This window comes from Lissotriton helveticus, chromosome 9 (genome assembly GCF_964261635.1).
Source record: "Lissotriton helveticus chromosome 9, aLisHel1.1, whole genome shotgun sequence".
NCBI lineage: Eukaryota > Metazoa > Chordata > Amphibia > Caudata > Salamandridae > Lissotriton > Lissotriton helveticus.
In genome coordinates this window covers 956,322,512-956,349,836 of record NC_136070.1, presented here as the reverse complement: position 1 = coordinate 956,349,836, position 27,325 = coordinate 956,322,512, and the positions used below count along the sequence as shown (strand labels likewise).

General features: G+C 38.3%; 1 protein-coding gene across 1 annotated transcript in view; it reads left to right on the top strand.

Annotated features, from left to right (window-relative positions):
- Positions 1 to 27,325, top strand: part of LOC144783084 (cadherin-related family member 4-like) — a 361,413-nt gene that overhangs the window by 274,755 nt on the left and 59,333 nt on the right. The window contains exon 14 of the mRNA XM_078662246.1: positions 22,996 to 23,207. Within this exon, the coding sequence (XP_078518372.1) occupies positions 22,996 to 23,207 (212 nt within the window). The remainder of the gene's footprint in view (positions 1 to 22,995; positions 23,208 to 27,325) is intronic.

Genomic DNA, 27,325 nt, shown 5'->3' with positions numbered 1-27,325 from the left:
ATCATAAAACCAGCTATACGGGCACTCAAACATAATCATGTCAAGTGCCAATGCAATTTCTTCCAACAAATATGAAGAGCCACCCTGCGGTATTCCTTTCTGGAACTGGTAAATCTCTACATGTTCAAACATAACAATAAATTGACTTCTGAAAACCATACATAGTCCACACACATCATCTCCTAAAGAAGATAGGCAGATGGATGATAGCTCCTGCATTAGGACAGGGTTACCAGAAGAGATTGATGAATTTTTAAAAATGATTAAGCTATTGCTCATAAGATATCAAATCCATAATGACTTAGACTATTACAGGGATTACTTTTCTATTCAGCCTCAGAAAAACAAGAAGGACAATTAAATGTTATACACTTAAAGAACTACAAAGATATTCTTTTATATTATCAAAGGGCCACCTGAGGGGTATGTATGCAAGGTAATTATTCTTGCAAACAGCTTCTAGGCATCAGAGAAACTGTGCAGAAAAAAAGGATAAGGGAATAATTCAGGAAAGAGGCCTTTAAACATAAAATAACTAACAAACATTACATAAATGGACAAACCACAAGAAAATGAAGATTCACAGCATCAAAAGAAAAGTAGTTACTCTTGGTCTTGTAACATCCGGTTTCTTTGGTTTGTCATATAAAAATGAAGTTCAATTTAATTTCCTGGTGAATTTGAAAAGATAAATCTGCGTTTCGGTAAAGTCCCAACCGGAAGTAGGGCAAAAAGAGAGGCCCTTATTGGAGATTTCTGTGAACCTAAACTTTCCATTCTTGAGAGAATAATCATTAACTGGTTTGATTCCTGGTTCCCGATTGCTGTTTCTTCCTGGCATGTGTTGTTACTCCACTTTTTTGGTTTTGTGATGTGATATTTGGTGGATTTTCCACTTCTGGTATCCTGAATGTTTTGATTGCAAAATCCAAGACGGTATCTCTGAACCTCTTCTAAAAAATTGACACCTACTAGGTTAGTTGAGGCTACTACTTCATTGCCTGGTGAATTGACCGCTGAACTTCAGACTGAATCTACTAGTCATCTGGTTTGTGATGTTGTGACTCCATGTTGGATGTTATTGTATCGCTTGGCGAAGGTATATACTCTGCCGAGTTGGTAATCCAGTTGATCACAGTGGTTTTAAAGATGGCCTACACTATCTTTAAAGTGGATGTCTCTTGTACATGGGAGTTTAATATAGATATACATATGCATGATAATCTTAAACTGACTAGCAACCAGCTTGGATATTATGTACACAAATATTAGCTATGGAAATCACCTTGCATGCTAGCCCACTAGAATGCTATCTTTAGCCGTGATTTTGCTTGACTTTTTCTGCCATTTGTACATACATTTCGTTGTAGAAAATCATTGTTATCACAGATGCAATGTACTGCTGCAATGCTAGCCAACTAAAATGTTATTTCTAGTTGTGACTTTGCTTTACCACTTCTGCCATTTCACACACACATTACATTGTAGAAAATGGCTGTCATCATAGATGAAATGTACTGATGTAATAACCTATGTGTGATTTACTATTTATGTTCATAATGTACATTTCCTGTTCCTCTAGCCTTTACTCTGTTTCCCCTCTCCTATTCTTTCCTCTCTCTCGAACATGTTCCACCCCTGACCTTGGGCATGTTCCGCCCTCTATTTCTTTGGCTCCCTCTATTTCTTTTTCTTTCCTCTTTTCTTCTGCAACATGTTCCATTCCTGACCTGGGGTATTCCCCTTCTCACCTTGTTCTGTACCTCCTATGTTCCCATTGGATCACTGAAATATTATCGACGGACACATTATCGACTTACCAAAATATCGTTGACAAATTATCGAGAACAAAAATATCGACTTACTATACTTATTACACAAACTACAAAAATATCGACTAAAAAATATCGAGTACTAACTATATCGAAAACATAAATATCGCTTAAAAAAATATCGACTACAATTATATCGTTGGACATGAAATTAGCCCTAACACTACAAAAATATCGACTACAAAAATATAGACTACCACAATATCGTAAAAAAAATAATATCGAGTTCATGTTTGCACACTTTTCTTTCTAAAATACCATCTTTATCATCAATAAAAGTCATTTCTCTGTAAAAAAAACTTTTCACATATAATACCTGTTTCTTACATAAAATTACTATTAATCCACATTTACTATACATTCTATTACATGCATTTTATCATTTTCTATTATTCTTTGCATTTAACTAACATTTTCATTACTTATTTTCACATATAAATATATTTCATTTAAACACGAACCTGCTTTAATGCGGGAACAACCACATACCACCATTCTCACATCAACAAACACTCCAATTAACTTAAAAAAATTCAAACTAGCCTATACTATGCTTCCTTACATCCTACAACCAATCAAATCAAAGCACACATAACACATATACTATAAAAGGGCTACATGCATTCTACCATTTGTTGCTGCTACCTATCTGGAAAGTAGATGCCAACACTTTGAAGATTTTGTTGCAGAATAAACATCTTTAAAGATCCAGCTTACTAGCTAATTAATCAAGTAAGTAACACAGCATTTTAGTAGAAAACTACATTAGAAGTGCACTATTTTCCTTACATCTCCTAACTCTTAGACTTATTTTATTTTCATGTCTTCCTACTTTTCTGATAGAAACTACTCCAACACAATTCCTATTACATGGTCATATTTCTTCATGTGCAAAATCAGATAGTAAGTATATAATAATTCTCTGTTACACACCAACTGCTTTGTTTAAACACTAATTTACAAGAGTATTTATTTTTCATTGACATTATATTTACAGATATACAGAAATGGTGCTATTTCTACAGCAAAAACGATAAAACTAACCTAATTACACATGTAAGTATAGATGTATTTGTTATAAAACGGCCAATTTCATTAATGCACATTTTTAAACAACATATCTTGCTTTTTACATCTTCCCTATAGATCATTTGAAAAATCCAAGATCAACTATAGCAAAACACAAAAATACCCTTCAGAAAAAAGTAAGTATAATTGTTATTTGCTAAAATGTTGGCACAAAAAACGCTAACTATATTCTTAACACCATGTTATTTATTTTAAATTGCCTCTACAGATATTCAGAAAACATCATACATCTATTCTACATATCATATGAAAACATCCTACACAAAATATACCAATATAGAAGAATCGCCTTGTAAAAAATGTAAGTATATTTATCATTTCTCTAAAACTGCCTAAAATAACACAGTCTATGTTCTTAACAACATCTTATCTATTTTATATTTCCTCTACAGATATTCTGAATACATCATACAGCTATTCTACCTACAACAAAGAAAACGACATATTTAGAAGTTAGTATACGTTTAAATCTGTTACATTTCCAAACGGTTCAGTATTAAAATTATAATATTTTGCTTTTATTTCTTCTATCTACTCTACAGATCATACCTGTACTAAATTGATGAACTCCAGCAATTACTACTATTCTACTATTTAAACAAGTAAGTATATGTAATGTTTACATCAAATGCACTAGTAGACAAAAATGACAACTGCTTTTGAGTAGGAAATACATTTGTTATATATAAACATTAACGTTGTTTTTCTATATTTTCATACCAACAGCAAATAAAGACATACATACAAGAACATCATTCAAAAGACATTTCTGCTTCTGTGACTACTACTTTGATTAACTGTAAGTATAAATGCATCACTAATGATGTTAGCACCACATAAGTAAAAAAATGTGTACTGATTTTGTTTCTTTCTACTCTTTCCTAGAACAAGTAAATCAAAATGACTGAAGGTGCAGAATTTGTCATGTTTCAGAAAAATAAATTGCTATTATGCTACATGGGTTATGTGTATAATCAGGAGAGACAAAGTGGTAGAAAGGTTTTTTGGAAGTGTACACAATATTACTCCAACAAATGTTATGGGAGGGCCACTACCAAGGAAACTAATGTGCTATTTACTAGAGAACATAATCATCCCCCAAATGTCACCGAAATTGAAATTAGAGATGCCTTAGAAAGTATTAAAAGTGCTAGCACACAAAGTGACAAACCCACCACCCAAATACTTAAAGAAGAACTGGTAAAAATCCCTAACCATGCTTCAGGGCAACTACCCTCTATTGATTCCCTGAAACGCACAATTGCACGCACCAAACGACTCACTAGCCCAACCCAACCCAACCCAACTTGTTTTGAAGAAATTATTATTTCACCCGAAATGGCCATCACACACAATAAAGATAAATTTATTCTTTTTGATAATGAAAGCAGTACAAACAGAATAATTATGTTTGCAACTGCAAGTAATTTACGAAAAATCCAACAGTGTCCCCAATGGATGATGGATGGAACATTTAAACCCTGCCCAAAACCTTTTTACCAACTGTATTCCATCCACGGTTTATACCATCATTCTAACATACCTTTCATTTACTGTTTGCTACCCAACAAACAGCAAACAACCTACACCGAAATTTTAAATGTTCTCAAAACGGAAATCAATAATTATTTTCCCGAAAAAATAATTATTGATTTCGAATTAGCTATGATAAATAGCATTTTGAGAACATTTCCCCACACAGCAATCCAGGGTTGCTATTATCATTTTAATCAGAGTATATGGAGGCATCTCCAAAAATCTACTTTAAGTGTACTATACTCTACAGATAGCACCTTTGCCTATCAAGTTAAAAAGTTAATAGCCCTGGCCTACGTCCCTGTTACAGATGTTGCTGAACATTACAATTTATTAATTGACAGCGCATATTATAAGAGGAATGAGGATAAGCTAACACCATTGCTAGACTATTTTGAAGACACTTGGGTGGGAAGGTTGCACAGATCAGGACATCGACGCCAGCCCAAATTCCAAATCCCTTGGTGGAATGTCTATCTCAGTACTTTAAACCAAGAGGCGAAAACCAACAACAGTGTTGAAGGGTGGCATAATGCTTTCCAAGCAACTACAAACAGAGGCAAACCCACATTCCACAACCTTCTTGAAGCTTTGAAAAAAGAACAAAGCTATCAGGAACTAAGAATGGAACAATCAGTGTCACAAATAGGGCCCAAACTCACTAAACAAACCCAACAAATGTTCCGACTACTTCAAAGTCAAGTCACATTATACCCTACAACTAGAGGTTTAGAATACCTGGCAATAATAGCAAAAAGTCTTCTATAAAAATGTCAAGTAAATATACGAATGTCTTCTTACAATACTAATAAAAATCACATGTCATAAACATATATAATGAATTATAAATAAAACATATTTGTTTGACAAACTTTTAAAAAATATGTAAAAAAAATCGTAACAAATATGCAATGTTTATAATTTTTTATAACATACACATAACATTAGAAATCGACATTTCCCACCCAATCAAAATTGTAAAATAAATACAAAAATTTTTTGGAATTAAGAGACGCAATCAAGGAAAAATCAATCCATACAATCCAATCCAATATCTTACTATTCCAATATGGGAAACCCTCAAAAACCCGAAAATAAATTGTAAAACGTAAAAAAACGCTCCAGGAAATCCCGAAAACAGTAGTGTGTACACGTTAGGATTTAAAGTTATATACACACAATTTTAAAAAAACGGTCACGCATATCAAAGTATCAATCCGATTCGAAACCCTCCAAAAAACCCGAAAAAGGTTTAAAAAGTGAAAAAAACGCTCCAGGCAAACACGAAAAATAGGAGATAAAAGTCAAAATATAAGCATAATAACTTAAACATTTGTTTCTCCGTTAAAAAACACGCTTCCTTCCATGTAGTTTTCATGCGAGGAACCGAAACCTGTAAAATAACATACATAACGAAAGCCACCCACAAATACCCCCTTCACATTTGTAAATATACTAACAATTAACATTAACCATGTAAGAAGACATTTCCGAACAATTAAAATTAGACTTGAAGGAAAAAAAGCACGACACATCTATAACGCAGACTTTTCACCCAAACGCTACTTAAACTAATAATACATACACCAAAAAACACTACAGAGTTTGATTACACCCTCAAACATGACCACTTACTTATAATTAGTATTACAAAATAACCTTACCTCTCTCCAAGCGAAGCAACTCCCAACCGCGAGCTTCTCCAGTCCTGAATGGAGCGCAATAACCTTACGCGGTAAAAAAGTAGTCCCCTTAACCCATTTGTGTAAAAGGATAATAGAATAAACAATGTGAAATAAAAAATATATAATACATACACATGTATAATGTAACAAATTAATACACTATACTCATGACAATTTTCCTTTATTAACAAAAAATAATATATTTAATATTAATTAATATATAATATGTATTATATATTAATAATATAAAATAATTATGTAAAACTTTGAATAAAAGATGTAAATATTTAGTTATTCTGTATATTTATAAGAATAATTTTGTGTATAATTTTTATAAAACATTATAAATGTTTATGGGAATAATTAATAATGATAAATAATATAACTTATTTATTGTTATTAATATAACAAGTAGAACCATTTAGTATATAAAGAATGCCCTGAAAAAAGTCTCTATTTTATCTGTGAATATATATATTTTTGTTAATAATCAATGAATGTTTATGTTTATTAATTAATAATAATAATAATTATTAAAATAATTATTATTTTTATTAATTATTAAAAAAGATTATATAATTATTTCTAATTATAACAAAATTATGTAATTGCTTTACTAATATTTGATAAATACCAGATATTATAATTAAACATATTGTTTCCCTATACAATTATAAACTTTACAACCAAAGCGATTTATATGTTTTATGTAAAAACAACATTGTGTGAAATATACACCAAGAAAATTTATTTTGGTATTTCAATTTATCCTAAGAAATGTAATAATAGTCATGTTACTTGTTACAAAGAAATATGTATTATATATTTTATTATATTAATATTTAATATTAACATTATTAAATATTAATGTAAGAAATATATAACAAATCATTGTTTAATGTATTTCTATATAAATACTTTAAATTGTAAATGACTGATGGGAATATGTAAAATTTACTGAAAGAATCTAGTAATCCAAATTATTGTTTACATTGACCACATGTATATAAATGTAAAGATGTTATTGTGTGAATAATAAAAGTAAAAAAAAATGTGATGTTATATTTGTTATTGATTTTATTGTAGTACACAATAAAAAAATTAAAAATTGTTTAATAAACTAATTTGAAAACATCTATGTTGCAAAATTTTTTATTATTAAAATACAGTAATGAACAAATGTATACAAATGTGCTGCACACTGACTAATTTTATATGTATTGTTACTACTCCAGTCAATCTAAAATCATAGAAGCTGCAGGACACTAGCAAAAATTATTTTACTATTCCTACTACACTCAAGGTAATACCATAAAATGTGGTGGAGACTAACCAATGTATTTTTATTAATCCAACTCCAGTGTTGGTAATATTACTGATGGTGCTGGACACCAACCAATTAATAATTAGAATTCCAACTCCACTCTAGCTACTGTCTGGAAACATGCTAATACATAAATAGTTTTTATCTAAATAAAGTGTACTAATGTAAAGTTATAATAATATCTATTTTCGTGTGATAAATTTAATGTATCACTGTTAAGTTAAACTATACATCAGCACTCTAAAATACCCAAAACTGTCCCAAAACACTAAAAAGACCCCTTGACCCTAAAGGCCAAAACTGACCCAGAACACTACAAATACCCCTTTATCAACAAACTGAAAACTGACCCTGAACCCTACAAATACCCCTTTACCCACAAACTGAAAACTGACCCTGAACCCTACAAATACCCCTTTACCCACAAACTGAAAACTGACCCTGAACCCTACAAATACCCCTTTACCCACAAACTAAAAACTGACCCAGAACCCTACAAATACTCCTTTACCCACAAACTGAAAACTGACCCTGAACCCTACAAATACCCCTTTACCCACAAACTAAAAACTGACCCTGAACCCTACAAATACTCCTTTCCCAACAAACTGAAAACTGACCCTGAACCCTACAAATACTCCTTTCCCAACAAACTGAAAACTGACCCTGAACTCTACAAATACCCCTTTACCCACAAACTGAAAACTGACCCTGAACCCTACAAATACCCCTTTACCCACAAACTAAAAACTGACCCTGAACCCTACAAATACTCCTTTCCCAACAAACTGAAAACTGACCCTGAACCCTACAAATACTCCTTTCCCAACAAACTGAAAACTGACCCTGAACTCTACAAATACCCCTTTACCCACAAACTGAAAACTGACCCAGAACCCTACAAATACCCCTACAACCACAAACTGAAAACTGACCCTGAACTCTACAAATACCCCTTTACCCACAAACTGAAAACTGACCCTGAACCCTACAAATACCCCTACAACCACAAACTGAAAACTGACCCTGAACCCTACAAATACTCCTTTCCCAACAAACTGAAAACTGACCCTGAACCCTACAAATACCCCTACACCCACAAACTGAAAACTGACCCTGAACCCTACAAATACTCCTTTCCCAACAAACTGAAAACTGACCCAGAACCCTACAAATACCCCTTTACCCACAAACTGAAAACTAACCCTGAACACTACAAATACCCCTTTACCCACAAACTGAAAACTGACCCTGAACCCTACAAATAGCCCTTCACCCACAAACTGAAAACTGACCCTGAACCCTACAAATACTCCTTTTCCCACAAACTGAAAACTGACCCTGAACTCTACAAATAGCCCTTTACACAAGAACAGAAAACTGACCCTCAACCTCAAAAATACCCATTTACCCACAAACTTAAAAATTTCCCAAATCCCACTAAATACACCTTCACTCACGACTACCAAAATTACCCTGAACCCTAAACAATTAACCTATAACAAAAAATATGAAACTAAGCCAGAACACTATAAATAATAATGAACACAACATTAAACATAAATATATAAAAAAAACAAATATTTTTCAAAAAACTATTATAAAATATATTATCACATTACCTATAATAATAATTTAGATTAATTAATATTGTTTAATTCCAATTAATTAATTAACATCAACATTAATTAACACATTACATTTAAATGTATACAATTAATGTAATTAAGTCATTATTATAAATTAATTACCAATTAATTTATTTAAATGATATGCAATATATTAATGACATCATTAACTAATTATAATTAATGTGTTAGCAATTAATAAATGTAAATAATATACTAATTCTTAATACAATAAATCACTAATTATTATTAATTAATAACCAATGTATCAATGAAAATCATATACAAAATATTTTTTAAAATATTAATTAATAATAATCAATTAATCAATTAAATTATATGCTAATTAATCAATTAAACAATTAACTAATTAATATTAATTAATTACCAATTACAATCTAATTAAAACAATTACCACACATATATTAACTAATGAATTATTATTAAATTACTTCCCACCCTATTCCCCTATAAACCCACAACCCGCTCCTAAACATTAATACAATAAATCACTAATTATTATTAATTAATAACCAATGTATCAATGAAAATCATATACAAATTTTTTTAAAAAATATAAATTATTAATAATCAATTAATCAATTAATCAATTAAATTATATGCTAATTAATCAATTAAACAATTTACTAATTAATATTAATTAATTACCAATTACAATCTAATTAAAACAATTACCACACATATATTAACTAATTAATTATTATTAAATTACTTCCCACCCTATTCCCCTATAAACCCACAACCCGCTCCTAAACATTTGGTACTATTTATTTATATATTATATATATATTATTTTATAAAATCAATATTTTCTAACATTTTCTCGATATTTTTTACTTTCACTATATTTCGATATTTTGTCTAGTCGATATTTTTAAGTCGATATTTTTGTATTCGATATTTTTGGGTCATTTTTGCAGTCGATATTTTTTTCAACGATATTCCTATAGTCGATATTTTGTTTATGTCGATATTTTTCCGTCGATATTTTGTCCATTCGATATTATGTAGTCGATATTATGTCCAGTTACCGTTCCCATTATGTTTCTCTTCCTTGATTTACCAGGGCTTACATGTCCTTATGATTTATGTATGTCATGGTTTATTTTTGTAATTTAATATGCGTGCTTTATGCATTATCATGCAACACTGTTATTGATCAGCCTTGAGGAAGCCCTTGGCAGGATAGCCAGATGGGTGAACCACGTGTCAACTGTTCATTCTCTATACTTTTTTGATCTTTTGCGTCCGTAATTACATGAAGAATCCTTAATACATTGACGTCTCAATTTGGAGAATTTATCTAGGAACTATTGCAGAAACTGCAGGGACTGTCCTCTCTCTGGTAATGAAGACAGCAGTTGCACTGAATTTTAAAGATTACAGTATGCCATAGATTCCAGTGCATTTTAAACAATGATGGACGAACCCAAACCATGTGTGGTACTATCACTGGTAGGCAGTGTTTGAGACCCACTGGGTTTGTTAAAAGACCCCTCACACACCAACTTGGTTGGTGTCATGCTTCATCATTGGGGCCCAACCCTGTGGCTGAACGCCCCCGTTGTGCTACGACGCCTGATTACAGTGGAGCTGGTGTGGTGCAGAAATGTGATGTGGTGTGAATTAAAAATATCTCTGAGAATGCTTGCCTATTCGTATTTATTATTGGTGGCTCAGGATATGGTTAAAAAGTATGTGTGAAGCATCTAAAAAAGAATTAATTATCTTGTAATTGGCTATGTGGTGGTCTACATGTTTCTGCCCGCATGGGTATGTAGGAGGGGCTTTCTTCAGAACCGTGAAAATAAGTGAGTGGCAAAAGATGTGATGCCACGTGAAAAGTAAAAACAGTAAAATGAGTACCTACACACGCGCTAAGGTGTGTGGACTGCGTGTCGCCATACTTACGGACACGTATGAAAAAATTACACTATGGTTGAGTGTGGGTGGGCGATTCCGGGCTCGGGAGGTGTTTGCTCCTCTGAAAAACGTTTGTCTCAGAGCGGACCCGCTTTAAACCTAGTGTTGTCTCCCGTCATCCCGGAACCAACACTAGGTTCCAAGCGGGTCCGGTCGATACAAATCTATCATTCGACCTGCAGGTTGACAGGATGGTTTCAACCTGATTTTGGATTGTTAATGCCCTTAGCAAAGTGTTTCCTTTTATCCTTTTTCCAGCACGTAAGCAAGTGGCATTGGCACTTATTATATCCAGGTTGGATAACTGTAATGCTCTTTACCTGGATACTTACAAGATTGTACTTGCCAAATTGCAGTTGGCTCAGAATGCTGCAGCCATATAAATTCTTGATGTCCCCAAATTTCATTCAGTTTCTGAGGGGATTTGGAAACTTCACTGGCTAGCTAGGAATAAGCAAATTATCTTCAAGGCTCTTTACAAGACCCTGCATAACACTGACCATTAGAGAATTCAGGAACACGTTCCACTGATACATTCCACCTAGGCCGCTGTGATCCTCAGGCAAAACTCTCCTTACTGTTCCTAAGCATCAGAAATTGGGATGGGGAGGTAAAGCCTTCTCGGTGGCCACATCCAAGGAGTGGAACTCGCTCCCTCACTCCGTTTCTTTTTATAATTTTCTTTATCGGCATTTCAAAAACAACAACCAGTACAAACAATACGGCCAGTTGCACATAGCAATGTCACATTCTATGCATGAGTGAAGTACAGAACTGCAAAGCTAATTAAACTAATGAAAACAACAACTTGTATAGATTAGCGCACATTGTACATCAGTAGGGCAGGATAGCCAGGTTACAATTCAGGCACCAACCGTGCAAGGGACCAACAGTCTATTTAGAACATAATCGGGTGGTATGATACTAGGATATTAGCGTAGGATCAAGTCAACTCCTACTCTGAGTTGCCACCTGTGGTGAGGCTTGTTTGCACATTCCTACAAAGCACTGGTGAATTCTGGAGATCTCTCCCTTCCTTCATGTCATGTTCATGCCTAGTCCAGGAACGGGCCCCATATGTCTTTTGGCCTGGCTGCTGAAGGCATTAGTTCCCAGAAATGTGTAAGCTGTGTGTGACTAAAGGTTACATCCTGGATCCAAGCATCCACAGATGGAGCTCCCCTCTCCCCCAGTGTATGGCTACCCGGCGCTTAGCAAAAAGTAGTAGCTTAGCGTGTAATTTACGAGTCTCAGTCGGCGTATCTCTAACATCCCCTAGTAGGCCAATAAGTGGGTCAGGTCATCAGCCGTACCGATTATATTGCAGCCTGTGGTGAAGATCTTTGACCAGTATGAGGCTAGGGGAAGCAGCTCCATGCCATGTGTATAAACGAGGCTGAAGCATACCCACATCTCCAGCAGCGATCATCTGCTCTAATCCCCATGCGGTGTAGCTGGGAGGGAGTCCTGTAAAATCGGTGAATGTATTTAAAATGGATGAAGCACAATTTGTAGTTGGGAGACAAAACCGTGAGTTGGCTGCAACAAAAGGCCCACTGGTCCTCCGTTTGCTGGGTGTGCAATTCTGCGTTCCAGGGCTGCACACCTTTAGGTATCAAAAGAGGGGCCGTGGTCTGCATACTACTGTAAAGGCCTGTTATGAGTCTCAGAGGGGAGGCTGTCTAAAGAACGTTTTCGAGGACAAGCAATGCGTAGAATATAACATGTAGTTGGCTACATGTGGCCCTGAGTTTATAGTATAAAAACAGCTCTGAAAAGGTCACAGCGCTCTCCTCTGTGGGTTCTGGAGGAGTCCTAAATTTGTCCTCCAGGTATAAATCTGCGAACGTATGTAAGCCCATTTTTTTAGCAATGGATCTACTGCCGCCCTCCGCCATTGTAGGTATCATGGGATTATGTGCCAGGGGAATGGACGAGCGTATAGAGTTTTAAGCTGGGCTCTTTCCCGAAGTCTATGCCATGCCCACCTCAGGGTTTCAACTGTGCCAATACCGTCCCTCGGTCGTCTGTATGTCTGATATAGGGCCACCTGAAGGGGAACCGGCTCTGCAACGTCCAATTCCACAGCCGTATGGGGTTGGAACGGGGTGGGATAAACTAAAAAATGTAGAAACTGAGCTGGGGTGCAGAAAGCGTACAATTGGTTGTCCGGGGCACCAAGGCCACCCTGAGACAGAGGTAAAGTTAAGAGTTCCCATGAGACCCCCGCCTGTCGACCCGCCTAGATCATTGATATTAGTAAAAAAGTTAATTGAACTGAAAAAGGCTTGAGTAAGGGGTATCGAAATATTTACGAATAAATATAAACATTTTGGCAGGACCACCATGTTCACCACTGCGATTCTCCCTGCCAGAGAGAAGGGGAGGCCGGCCCATGCGTTAACATTCTCCTCCAGCCATGTGATGGTGCACCCATAGTTCATGCTCCAGATATCCTGCATGTTCCTGCTGAGCCAAATGCCGAGATATTTCACTGGGCCATTGGCCCATTTGAGGGGATAATCAATGGGGAATGGTGTGATGGCTTCCGTAAGAGGAAATATAGTGGACTTTGGCCAGTTTATTGAAATGCCAGAGAGACCTCCAAATTGTATCAGTTCACAAAGGATAGGGGCGGTGTTTGCTGCTGGGTCATTAATGTAGAGGGTAATGTTGTCCGCTTACAGCAAGATCAGAAGGCCTCTTGTGCTAAAACCCAGGCCCTGGCAGCATGGTGTTGCCTAATTCGTGCCACCATTGGATCCATCGCAATTGCGAAAAGCAGGAGAGAAAGTGGGCACCCCTGCTTTGTACCCCTCGATATACAAAATGGCCAGACAGCATACCATTCACCCGGATCCTGGCAGATGGCTTCATGTAGAGTAGGCGTATGAGACCCAGAAAGAGAGGACTAAACCCCATTCTCTCCATGACGGCAAATAAATATGTCCACTCCAGCGTATCAAATGTCTTTGTGGTGTCGAGGAATGCCGCAATTGCTTGCATGGTAGGGCGTAGGTAGTGTAGTGCGGTGAAGAAGGTTCGAGGGTTGTGTGATGTAGATCTCCCCGGAATGAGTCTGGTGGGCTATCAATGGGAGCAGTGACTGCAGTGAGTTTGCAACCAGCTTTGCCAGTATTTTTACATATACGTTTATGAGCGAAAGTGGTCTGTGCGAATCAATTTCATCATTAGGTATCCCTGGCTTTAGTAAAGTGATTATAATGGCTTCACGCATCGAAGGCTATATAATACCTGTAGATTGGGCCTCTTCATATACATCGATCAGTTGCAGGGCCAGTTCCTCTGCGTACGTTTTGTAAAAAGCAGTGGTTAAGCCACCAGACCCTGGTGCCTTATCAAGGAGAAGGCCTCAAATCCCTTGGGTGACATCCTCGACATAGAAGGGGACATCCAAATACTCTCTGTGCCCCCGTCCCAGCCAAAGTAGTTCTAGGGAGTCCAGGAAAGGTTGAAGGCCCTCTGACACTGAACCATGCGTAGCCGTGTATAGATTGGCATAGAATTGTGCAAACTGATCCAAGATTTCTTGTGTGCCTCTGATCACGGGCGGGCTGTTACCCTGGATCTCTGTGATATACGCAGTGGAGCGGGGAGCCTGGAGCATATTTGCAAGGGTTCTCCCTGGCCTATGCCCCTCCCCGTACCTTCTGGCTTGTGTGTGTTTGCCCATAAACTTCACTTCCCGCTGTGCCTCTTCCTCAAATTCCAGCAGCTTTTCTTTCAATTGGGCGATGAAGGTGGGGTTGTCAGTGGTGTAAAACTGAGTTTCGAGCTCCTTGATGCGTTTCTCGAGGGAGGCGAGCATACCCCTGATTACCTTCAGTACCCTGGCTTGACGTGCTATGCATTTGCCCCTGATGACCACCTTAAAGCCCTCACATAAAAAGGCATGGTTTGAGACTGAGACAGTATTCAGAGTAAAGTAGTCTTCTATGTCCCCCCGTATTTCCTCCTTGAAAGCCTCGTCCAATAAGGCATTGGGAGGTAGCCGCCAGCTAAACATTTTGTCAGGTGAATTCAGCATATTAAGGCGCAGGAGGCAAGGAGTATAGTTCGACAAGGATCTGGGAAGGTGAGATATCTTGCATGTCCACGCCACCACATCACGTGATACCAACCAGTAATCTAACCTGAACCAGGCCCTATGACGCTCGGAAATACATGTGCCTTCCTTAGTGTGTTGGTGGGGCTGTTGCCATATGTCAATTAAATTACTGTCCAAAACAACCGCATTCAGTGTGGCGCTAGCGTTAGGATGAAGGGAGCAGGACAGACCCTTCCTGTCCATCACGTTGTCGAGCACCGCATTAAAGTCCCCAGCCCAGATGATAATGTCATAGCCCGTTGCTTTTATTTTGGCCCATATGTTTTTGAAAAATTCTGGGGTGTCCATATTAGGCCCATAGACTGCCGCAATTGCCACCTTGACTCCACCAAGGTCCACAAGCATTATAACATACCTGCCCTCGGGATAGAGGTGAGACTCATGCTCCTTCTGATCGAGACCCTGCCTCACGAGCACCTCCACACCTCGGGAGTATTTTGAATATATGGAAGAGTAAACATGACACCCGCGCATGTGTTTTAGTCTAGTGGGGGTGTACTATTCAAGTGTGCCTTTTGTAATAGGCTGACGTCGATATGATGTCTTAATAAGTAGCCGTGAATTATTCTGGTCTTTCTGTGATCGTTTAGACCACGAATGTTCCAGGTTAAAAAGTTTAGACTCAACATACCACCCCTATTGTTAACAGGTGTGATGCCTTGTGTTGGGCCTTCAGTAGCTCGAACCTCCCAATAGCAATATAGTGCGAGGTGTTGGCATTTTTGTCATGATACCAGCCCCTGTTACAACCTGTAGACAAAGTAAGTGCAGTCTGCAATGTCGCCGCGTGCGGTTTCTGGCTATGTGGCAGTACACTGGCTAAGAACAAAACGTTAAGTTTCCCCTCCCTCGCCCACCCACTCCAACCCACCAAACAGGTTGTGTAAAATCCTCCCCCTTTAACATCGACAACAACAGGTCGTTACCCTGTTTAAATCAAATACAACAGCCAGGAGCTCTCCCTGGGGGGCGTGTTGTCGCTGTCATACAGCCCTGCCAGAAGCGGGGTGGTAGGGAGCCAGATCTGTATAACATGGGTTGGGGAACGCCAGACCACCGCGGCCGCTGCACAGGGTTACTACCCCACCCCAGTACCTAAACAATGTCATACCCTGGGCTAAACCCCGAGCAAATCAGATCACAGTTACAAACTCATATTTGCGGAAACCCCTATTAGTCATTATCACTCAGTCTGGCTTCAGATGGGTTTCCGGCAGACGAACTGTGTGTGTGCTTCTTACCCCCCACGTGTTTGGCGAATTTCAGTGCAGATTTGGCATCCGTGAAGTGATGAGCCATACCCTTGTGCGTCACCTTGAGCTTCGCAGGATACAGCAGGGAGTAGAGGATCTTGGCTTACAGTAGAATGTGTTTCGCAGGCAAAAACTCCTGGCAGGCTGCCTGCACCACCGGGGTGGAATCAGGCTAGAATTAAATTGTGTTTCCTTTATGGGTGATGGTCCCACGCTCCCTTGCAAGTCTCAGAATGAGATCTCAATCCTGATCATCTGAAATCCGAGCCCAATGCGCAGTGTGCTCTCTTGACTGTGAACACCGTGGACAAATTGGGGCCAAAGAGCTCCTGCAGTAGGTCAGCAATGTAAGCCTCCATTTTGGATATGGCGGTCATCTCTGGAATCCTTGTGATCCTCAGATTATTTTGGCGAGACCTGGCCTCCAAGTCCTCATTCTTTGCCCTGATCAGTCCTAGTACTTTGTCCATATGCAGAAGCTTCTCCTTAGTTTTGACCTGATATTCGGGGTAGTCCGAGCTACAGTTTTTAAGCAGGTCTAACCTTGTTTCATGCATGCCAACCTGTTTTTTGACTGCGTCAAGCTGAGAAGTGAGTACATCCAGCTTCGTGTCTATGGTACAAAGGCTTGACCGTATTTCAAGCATTAGTGTGCGTAAGTCTTCACCCTGATCCTCTGCTTGTGAGCCAGGTCTGCGATCTGAGCCTCCCTCTGGGTTAGACTCTGTTAGCCTAGTGGTCCTTCTATTATTAAATGTCAGTTTTGGCTGTTTGGCGTCCTGTTTGCCCATGGTGGCAAGCTTCTGAGGTACACAGGTACATGGTAGTGATTAATTGTAGCAGCCACAGTGCGCCTCACTATATAACAGTCCCCCACACCCTCTTCTCGGGCGCCCGTATATCTCCCGATTAATAGCGCACTGGTGCTACTATTTTGTTTGTGCGCCTATGCATTACGGTTCGGCAAACTCTCACTGAAGCTCATCCACTCCTGCCACCTGACAGCGGTACTAGCGCCAATCGCCAGGCACAATGGTATATGGGTCCTCTCACCTCTTGCCTGGTTTGCTAGGTGCACTCAGCCGGCCCAAATCAGAAGGGCTCATCTCGCATCTCTGCTTGGGGCAGCACCACTAGGCTGTATGCTTTCAAGACCGAGCCCGTCCCTTCAAAGCCCCCAGAAGCCGCCGTCCCCATTAACCAAAGAGCCCAGTAGAGCAAGGTGTCACAGAGGGGGTCCAGCGCCCACCTCGCAGCCCGAGGGAGGTCTAGTGGTGCTGCAGGTCCACCCTCCGGTCCACCTGATCTGTACATGCGGGACTGTCTGATTTTAAAGTGGTGGCTCGCCTCACTCCCAGCGGCCTCCCTCGTCTTCTAACATGGAGCTCACCAGAGAGAGGGGTCGCAGGGGGTCCTGTGCTCACCTCACAGTCCAGGTGAAGTCTTGTTCACCGTGGGCCCTCCGGCAGAGCCTCCTGGTATGCACGCAAGATGCTGCCTGATGTAGAAATGGCGGCTCGGCATACTCGTGTCCCCGGGGTTCCAGCCAGTGACGTCCTGGAGAGGCAGAGCCAGTCCCTCTGTTCGTTGTCAACTCACAGGGGACCAGGCATTAGGGTTCCGCAGACATCTCACTGTCCAGCCGCCGCATATCAGGTATGGGATTCCAAGCGCTCTGGATAGGCCGCAATCATCCAGGGCATCCTGTACACCACAGCCGCAGATGGCTCCTCTGAAGTATGGCCTCATATGCAAGGCCCTGGCGCAATTTACACTGCATGATGGTCCTCTATATGTGCGAATTTTGACAGGATTGTGTCTCGCTGGCAGAGCGCGCTTAGCAAGCGGCCATCTTGCAGCACGGTTCAGCCATGTCCCCCCTCTCCCCCACTCCGGTTCTAGTCTCTAATCTCACATTCCATTTTGCAAGGCCCTCAAAACTTGGCTTTTTACTATTTAACAGACAGGCAGATATTTAATCGTGTTGCTCCTTCTTCCCCCTCCCAAGACTAGCTGGTACTAGTGCCTTGACGCCCTCAGGCAACTGTTGTGCTCTATAAGTATTTTTCATTCATTCACATGTTGCTATCGGTCCAGACACAGCCATCTTGTACTATCTTGTACATACTTAATCGCAAAGGGTAAAAGGTAAGATATGTAACATGTAAAGTTGAACCCTAAAATGTGGATTAGTGTATTTGGGAAAAAGGAAATGAGAAGAGGAAATTCGTTTTAAACAATGTGAAAGCTCAATGTGCTACAAGCTCGAAGTGGGTTGCCAAAACTGAAAGGTATTAGAAAAAGTATGAAAAGTGAAAAGCAATCTGCACGACCTGAAGACTATTCACCATATTGGATAAGAATATGTATAGGTAGAACCAGTATGATAAAATGAAGATGTGATTACTCCAACAGAAATATACTATTTTCAACAGTGGTAAGGAGAGAATCTCAAGAATGAAACAAAATTGAACAGTGACAAGGTGTCTTGTTAACATCTTCCATTGATACTTTGATGGTAATTGCAGAATAGAGAAGTTTATGGAGGTCTTCTTCTTAGATAAATTGACTTAATGCGAGATGTACTAAATACATTACACGAAGTGTCATTAGGTAACAAAAATTCTGAATATTGACAGACACGTTAAAAGTAGAAAGCAATTGCATAGAATTTATATGTATTATATTAGACTTGTAAATCGAGTAAAGGTCTAAATCTGCATAAAAAGGGTGAGTTTGCACTATGTTTTCAAGGAACATCTAGTGTTAGAACATACAGAGGTAAGTACATACTGAATCTTGAACGTGTAAGGCAAAAAAGTGTCCAAAATGACATTATAATCAGGTTAAGAGAAAGAGCCAATTGTACAAATATGATTCACTTGGCTTGGATAAGAGTTTCTGGAACCCATGTTCACGTGTTTTGTAGTCAGTAGTGCCAGTAGTGCATTTCAGCTTCCTTATCAAGTCTCTTGTTTGTCGTGTCTAGTAGAATTGTCAGTTATCTTTCACGTTTTCCCACCTGTAATTCACGGTTGCTTTCTCCAGCATGTACTTTAATGTGTTCCAGGACAAAGAAGTGAAATGTCTCATTGTGAGGATGAAATGTTCTGTTAGAGGTGGCCCAAGTTCAGATTTGTTGGTGTTTCTGTAACGTTCTTGGATGCAGCTTCTCAGTGGTTGGATTGTCTGCCCACACATAGTTTAGAGCAAAGGCATTGTATAATGTATATTTCAAAAGTACTGTTAGCTGTTACAGTTTATCCAGTCCTTTACTGATAGTTTCATGCCTGGTTCAGGTTCAAATTTCTTGAATTGTTCTATAACAAATGAATTCTGATTTGCGTAGAAGTTGATGCAGGTCTAGTTGCATGGTGAAAGCCAATACCAGGGTAGTTTTGAATCCTGTGACTGATCGATTGATTGTTTGTCAATAGGTGCCAATGTTGTTTCAGAATCTTTCTGATCATGTTATGGCCTTTATGAAAGTCTGTTATGAAACAGATAATGGTTTGAGGCTTCTCTGATCTGGATGGAGAGGTCTGAAAGAGTTGGATGTAATGTTTGGCCAATTTTATTTAGCAGTTGTTTCAAGATACTTTCTGTCATATCTTCTGTATTGCAGTCCATTTTTTAGCAACTCTTCTGATGTTGATTTGTATGTTGCTCCTTCAATACAGATTTGTTTGATATGTAATAGTTCACCTTTTGGTATATTCTTATTGGTAGTGGATGGATGGCAGCTCTCTGCTCTTAAAATTGAATTTCCTGCAGTGCTTTTTCTATAAAGTTTAGTCTGAATTTGATTGTTCTTAATGTAGAAAGTGATGTTGAGGAAATTGATTTCTTTAGTGAATACAGTAGACATGATCAAAATGTTACTTGGGTTCTTATTTCAATTTTCTAAGTAGGTTTTTAAAGTTGGTTCTGTGCCTTGTCATATGCACAGTATGTTGTCCATATATCTACCCTAGAAGATTATGTGGGGGGTATAGTATGCAAACTGATTATCCCAGACCCAGAATCTCTCAACTTCTTCCAGAAGTATCATTTGCCCCATTGCAGTCCCTTATATTGGCTTATAATATCCACCATTGTTGCTGAATAGATTGTTCGTCAGACAAAAAGATAGCATTTCAATGCGTCTGTTAAATTTCGCAAAGTTTCCTGATTTAGTCCCCATATGTTTCAGACATCATAGAAATGAAATCCATTAACTGTCAGAGAAATTACTCAACGAAGAAGCCACATTAGTTGTGGATTTTCGGCTATCGAAACAGAGTGCTCTCTATCTGATTCTCAACAACTTCATGGATTTTATCGAAGTGCCTGATTACAAACAGGACAGGGCAGCACCTCCATTTGTATGTTTCACATATCCTGTACATGTAAATGTAAATGTGTTGGACTTGTAAAGCGCACAGCTGCCCGTAAGCGTCCTGGCGCTTGCTTAGGGAACCCGTCCTGGTATTCCCCTGTGAGAAACCGCGGCAGGGTGTCCCCAAGGTGAAAGCCAGGCATCCCGCCGCGAGGGGCCGTAGTTGAGATTAAGCAAGCTATTGCCCAGAGTCGCAGAGTGTGACCCCGTGAGTTGAGTAGGCACCAGAGTGAGAATTGTCGAGTCCGTGGAATTTTTTTTGAGCCCGAGACCCGCCGAGGCGGGGAATCGAACCCTGGTCCACGGTTGATCTCAGCTTCTGGGTCTGCCGCCTCTAACCACTGAGCCACGCTTCTCCACTGCATGGCATCAACTGCTACTAATTGTGGGTGAATGCTAGCCCTTCTAGTCAGATTTTCAGTTCAAATGTTCACTTCAAGCAATAGCAGCTTTGCATACCATTGTAGAGAAAAGAACCAAATAGTTAGCAGGACTCTGTTGTTGCCCTTCTTCAAGAGACAGGGATAGAGACTAGGCCTGGAGAGCAAGGTCTGCTGTTGCTTGGATGTGAGGTAAAATTGATAAGATGACTTTGCCTCCTGGGAACCTTATCCCAATGCAACCCAAAAACTGCAGTAGCTTAGCTGCTTCAAATTATGATGTGAGGACATACTACTGAAGAAAATGAGTTGTCCAAGGCAGTAGTGCTGCTTGAACTTTCCAGTCTGACCCAAGATGCATTTACACCAAGACAAAAATTGTCCTTCTGCATCTCTCTAATCATTTCCTCTGTGAGAGAGAATGAGCACTGCTGAAATGGAAGATTGCAAATTATGAGAGAAGATTTTAGGATCCTCCAGACCAAGATACTGGTGGGTTTCACAAAGCACTCTTAATCCTCTGTAACCTAATTTCCCCTTTGTTTCTATGGTCGTGTTGATCACCCGCCTTCCCATACTTCTGCTGATGTTGACCTACCAAAGATTGCAAAGGTTGCTGCATGATGTTTGGCACCTATCTGCATGGTTGTACCTTCCTCTTTGTTGTTCATTAAGCCAACTGACAACAAAGGGTAAGTAGCTAAACCATTGTGGGCTAACAGGTAACAAATGTCTTCTTTTTTTTCAAATGTAGCATTAAAGGGACAGTACAATTATTGAAAGCTTTTTGCTACCTCCATCTGAGGGCCCGATTCACAAAGGTATACTTAGACCTGAAGTCTAACTTTAGACTAAGGTCTAAGTTTAGACCAAAAGTCTAACTTTAGACTTAAAGTCTAAGTTTAGACCTGAAGTCTCACTTTAAACCTGAAGTTCAAGTTTAGGCTTCAGGTCTAAATTTATACTTCAGGCCTAAAGGTAGACTTCAGGTGTAAAGACTTTAAATCTAAACTTTCTGCAGGTCTAAATTAGACTTTAGGTCTAAACTTGAACTTCAGGTTTAAAGATAGACTCTAAATCTAAACGTAGACTTTAGGTCTAAAGTTAGACTTTAGATCTTAAATCAAACTTTGGTCTAAACTTAGACTGCAGGTCTAAAGTTAGACTTTAGGTCTAAACTTAGACTGCAGGTCTAAGTTTACCTTTGTGAATTGGGAAATTAATTTCTAAACCTTAACCACCATTTACAAATAAGCTTTGATTGTTTGCCTCAATACCGCTTCAAAATCACAACCTACAAAGGAGGGACTTGGTAATTTAGCTAGCTTGTAGTAATATATAATTTCTGAGGTTTCGGAGACAGGAAGCAATAACTGTTACAAAAATGTCCCCATTGCCCCTGATTTTCCAAGGCCATGTTAAACTGACCTGATAGATAATACATTTCCCAAATGTTAAGCCCCAAATAAAAAAATATTTTGACATACATGCTACAGTGTCTATAGCCTTTTGCCACCCCTGAAAGATAACTTTTGGGTTGGCAATGCAATGTGTACCCTGTTCATAGACTGGTAAAATACTAGATTAACTTTTCTGTGGTTAAATTGTATAGTGATTGTATTTGTTGGAACCCCGCCCCGCACAGACCAACATTCGAATGAATAGCCAGGATCATACCTTAGTGGGTAGTTCATATTTTCAGTTTTGTGGCTCTTAATCTGCTTATGGGGGCTGAAAAGTACAAGGAGCTACAAAGGTCTGAAAACTGACATTATCATGGGCGTATATTTGTAAACCTCTATATATCTTGCTAACAGGAAATATCAACAACCGTTTCAACCTTGCTGGAGCTGAAATCTTTCACAGCACCTTCTCCTACATACCTGGTGGCGTATATGACCCTTTGACCTTTGAACTTCTCATCAAAGTGACAGACAGCCCTGCCCCTCAGTTCTCTACCACAGCAACAGTGATAATCCATGTAGTGCCGTGGACTACGACGGTGCCCACCACCACACTGAAAACGACGGTAAGAGTTGATTTTAATTCGATTCTGATACTACTGTCTGGAAGGTCTCTAGTTAATTCAAGTAAATATGGTTTATTTCACAGGCTCAGAAATTGTAGAAATACAGGAAGGCCTTTTGCACCAAAAACTGGTACACATTTCCAAGTACCCAGAGCAGCTATATAATTTGTTCTATTGTCATATGAGACTCTATCCCTCTTTTTCTAGACTAGTGTGACTTTTTTTATACCTGTTATCTGTTATCAATGGAGCAGCCCATATCTACCGATCCAATATGTCAAATGGCGTTAGATCCACTGCTGTAGAGGAAGGGCAACAATCTTTGAACCAATCTCATTAAAGTTAAGTGGTTACGGTGGAAAATGTACTTGCATGTGTAAATGTTTAAATAACCTAGGATGTGGGACATGATTGTGAATGTGTGCTGGGGGCTGTTTTGCATACTTGAGCTTCATTTTTGTAGAAATAGCTGAACCAATTTAATTCAAAAGGATGGTGCATGAGATATGTTGGCTCATCGTGCTTTTGAGGCTAGGCTATGTAGAATATGGGCCTTATTTAGTTTGGTGGGTGGTGTACTCTGCCACAAATGTGGCGAATGCCCCATCCACTGTACTACAAGATCGTAGAAGCCCATAGCACTTGTAATATGGAGGACTGGATATCTGTCACATTGTGATAGAGTGTCCCATCCACCAAAGTATGAATAAGGCCCTGTATATGCTGTTCGTAAGGGTGCCTAATAATATATTTTCACTAAGACGAACAATGCACAGACGCCAAATGTTGCATACCATGATATATTAGTGATGTTTATAATTGCCACACATTTTTTAACAGATGTGAAATTTGATTTTGCGTTTTTATAAAGAGCAGACTATGCCAATGCAACCAATGGCTGTTCAAAAAGAGCAAAATTACAAATATGGAACCAAATGTAAAAACATAAATTGCAATTAAATGAAAAATGAAAAGCAATCCACATACCTCACCGAACTACAAATCAAATTCCATTCAAATACTGTGCAATGAAATAGGATTCCAAGAAGTACAATTTCATTTGAAATTTAAAGATTTAGCACGAGTTCTCATGTCATAGGAGAATTCCAGATGGTTGCCAGTATTACTCGGAAAGATTCAGAAGAGATGGAAAAGTTACATCATAATACAGTAGTTCTCAGCGAAAGATCCCCCCATTGATTCGTAATATTGAATATTCCCTGCCACATATGCTGCACCATGGTATTTTTCTTTTTAAAATTATATGTGTATCCTGAAATAAATGTTTAACCTTTCACTTTATTCAAATAACATATGAAATCTGCTGCATTCAAGTGTATGTTTCTTTAAAACATTTTATAGGATGAAGCCCTTTCTCGCAGAAATATAAGCCCTTAAGCAGCCATTTTACCTCTATTCTTTCATCAGGAGTCAGTTGTGCAACCAGACGTGTGTATGTGTCTGTGTATGGTGCTGCTTGATTGAATTGATGATGTCTGTTGAGTGGATGTTTGGCCTTATGACAGCGGATTATAGATATATGATGAGGTTTGTGATTGTATGATGGGAGATGTGCTGCCATATTAAACCTTGTGCAGTATTTTTATGTTGGCTATTTGGTTCATTATGGTGAATATGGGGTGCTGCGATGATGGATATCTGGTTGAATAAGGGATGTGTTTCTTTGTGTTGTCACTTACAGACTATTATATAATGATAGATATGTGATCAGATTATATTGTGTGTGTTTATGAAGCTATGCGATGTTGGTTGATCTGATATATGATTGTATTGATGTATGAGGATGGTTATGTGTTTTGTGATAGTGGCTATGTGATGGTTACATAGAGCGTTCATGGCTAAATTAGGTGGGATTAAGGTTGAATGATGGTTGTGTGATGAGTCATATAACTAAAGGTAGGCCAAGACAACTATTTAATTGTAAACAATTTAATTTAAGTTCCTTAATGGAACGTGAGAATATAGATGATGTAAATGGTGATGTAAGCATCGTCAATGTGATTGGTGTTTGTAGTTGACAGATACATTCAATCCACCCAACCCAATTAATCTGCGGTGCTCCTAAGGCTCTTGGTCAAAACACATTCGTGAACACAAGCAGTATGCGTAGCTTAGAAGCTAGGTCTTGATGTCTTCTTAATGATCCTCATTGAGATAACTCTATCCAGAAATCATTACTGTTTCTCAAATCAGCAACTCTGAATATCCATCCCATCCTTCCAGCATAAGTTTCAAAGATGCAGTGAATGTCCTTAAATATTTAAATGGCTGTCAAGCTAGAACGTGCCTTGATATCCATTTAACATACCACTTATTTGAACAATTAGTCAACAAATGATTGCTAGTTGTTTCTCCATCAAGCAGAGTAAATTATGGGTCAATATCAAAACAACTGAATTTTTCCCCTGTGCATATTTTGCCATCCATCATTGATGCAGCGGAAGCGGTGAGGTTTTATCATCTTACTTCCCACACCAACCTTTATAAAACTATCAGAAACGTAACTCTAATGAGGGGCCCATAAGTTATTATCATAGAGTTACCTGTAACACAGGTCCTCCGATGGATCTTTGGTAGAGCCAAAAGGGACTAAGTAATGAAAGTCGGAATGCTATTCCCTCATGAGGACCTACAATGAAGAAATAGCTTAAACATCTGTAAATATCAATACCATGTCAAATAACTCAATAACTCATGAATAAAGACAAAAACTAATTTGTATCTTGTTAATTGCTCTTACTATTTCATAATATGAATGGTCAAACACAAGTACATAGATTAGAATGTCATTTCTCAGAGTCAATGTTCACAATAAGAAACAACTCATATTAAATACATCAACAAAAGGGTATATAGGAGTGAGATGGAGAAAGAAAAATCATTGCAAAGACATGTATGCAAGATTATCCGTTTCTCATACGAACCTAGAAATACAAATGCACAGCGTACATTTAGTCTGAAAAGAAACCCCTTGGCGGAAAGGGTATAGCACAAGCAACATCACCAGCCAATGATGTGCAAAGTCAATAGGAAAGTCTTTAGGATTGCAGGATTCATGCCAGCCAGAGAAATAGAATCAGCACAGCATTCAGTATACCAAGGAACACAGGTCACCGATCTTGTGAACGAGCAGATGAACATTTTCTCACAGTCGTTTTTATAATACATCACACTCTTATCTCCATTAAATGTTTCATTTTCTCTCTTCTCCTCGCATCCTCATTGGTCATTTCGCATGGGGAGACAGTCTTCCGAGTTCTACTTCTAAACAACTATTGTCCAAACTTTATTACATCAACTTCCGAGGAAGGAAAAAGATGTCCTCGATACATAAGTATATAAATTGTACAACAATTATACTAGAACTACCTCATCTCTCGCGTAGACAGGAAAAAAAACTAAAAGGTTCAGTCAGAAATAAACTAATATCTACATTCTAAGAAAACATTTGAAACTTTTGAAGGACAGGAGTACGTAAGCACATCCTATAACATTTTTTAAGGCCTACATTATTTAGCATATGAGAACATTATTTTCTAAAAGATTTATGAAGTCTATCACGAAGAATAAAAGCTTTTCTTCTGTGTTTGTCGTATCTCTGCATTTTCGGAGACATAAATTATATTCAATTAACAGACAAGATTATTCTTCATTTATTCATTAAATACTAATCACCTAGGTTTCTCAACTAACATTATATAGTTTTCATTACATTAATTTCATTACTCAGGAAAACATTTGTTGATTTTCCTTTACACAGGACAGATTACTTTGAGCAGATTTTATTTACAAAAATCTTGCTCCATCAATCTCACATCTGATGGTATTACAGACCATCACAATATCACTTATCAGATTACCATTTGATAACAATCTTTCAGAATGTAAATGTCATACTTTTCATTTGTTTGAGTCTAACACCTTCAATATCTTTCATAACCTCATAATAAACAACTTTTCGATCTTCCAGGTCTATTTCTTCCCTCTTCCTTTTTCTTGCCCTTTGTCTGACATCTTTTGTTTTATTTTTGCAATATTTATAAAACAGAATTACCATTAGCATGCCAGTAGCAATAGCAACTATCGGAGTTAGTATC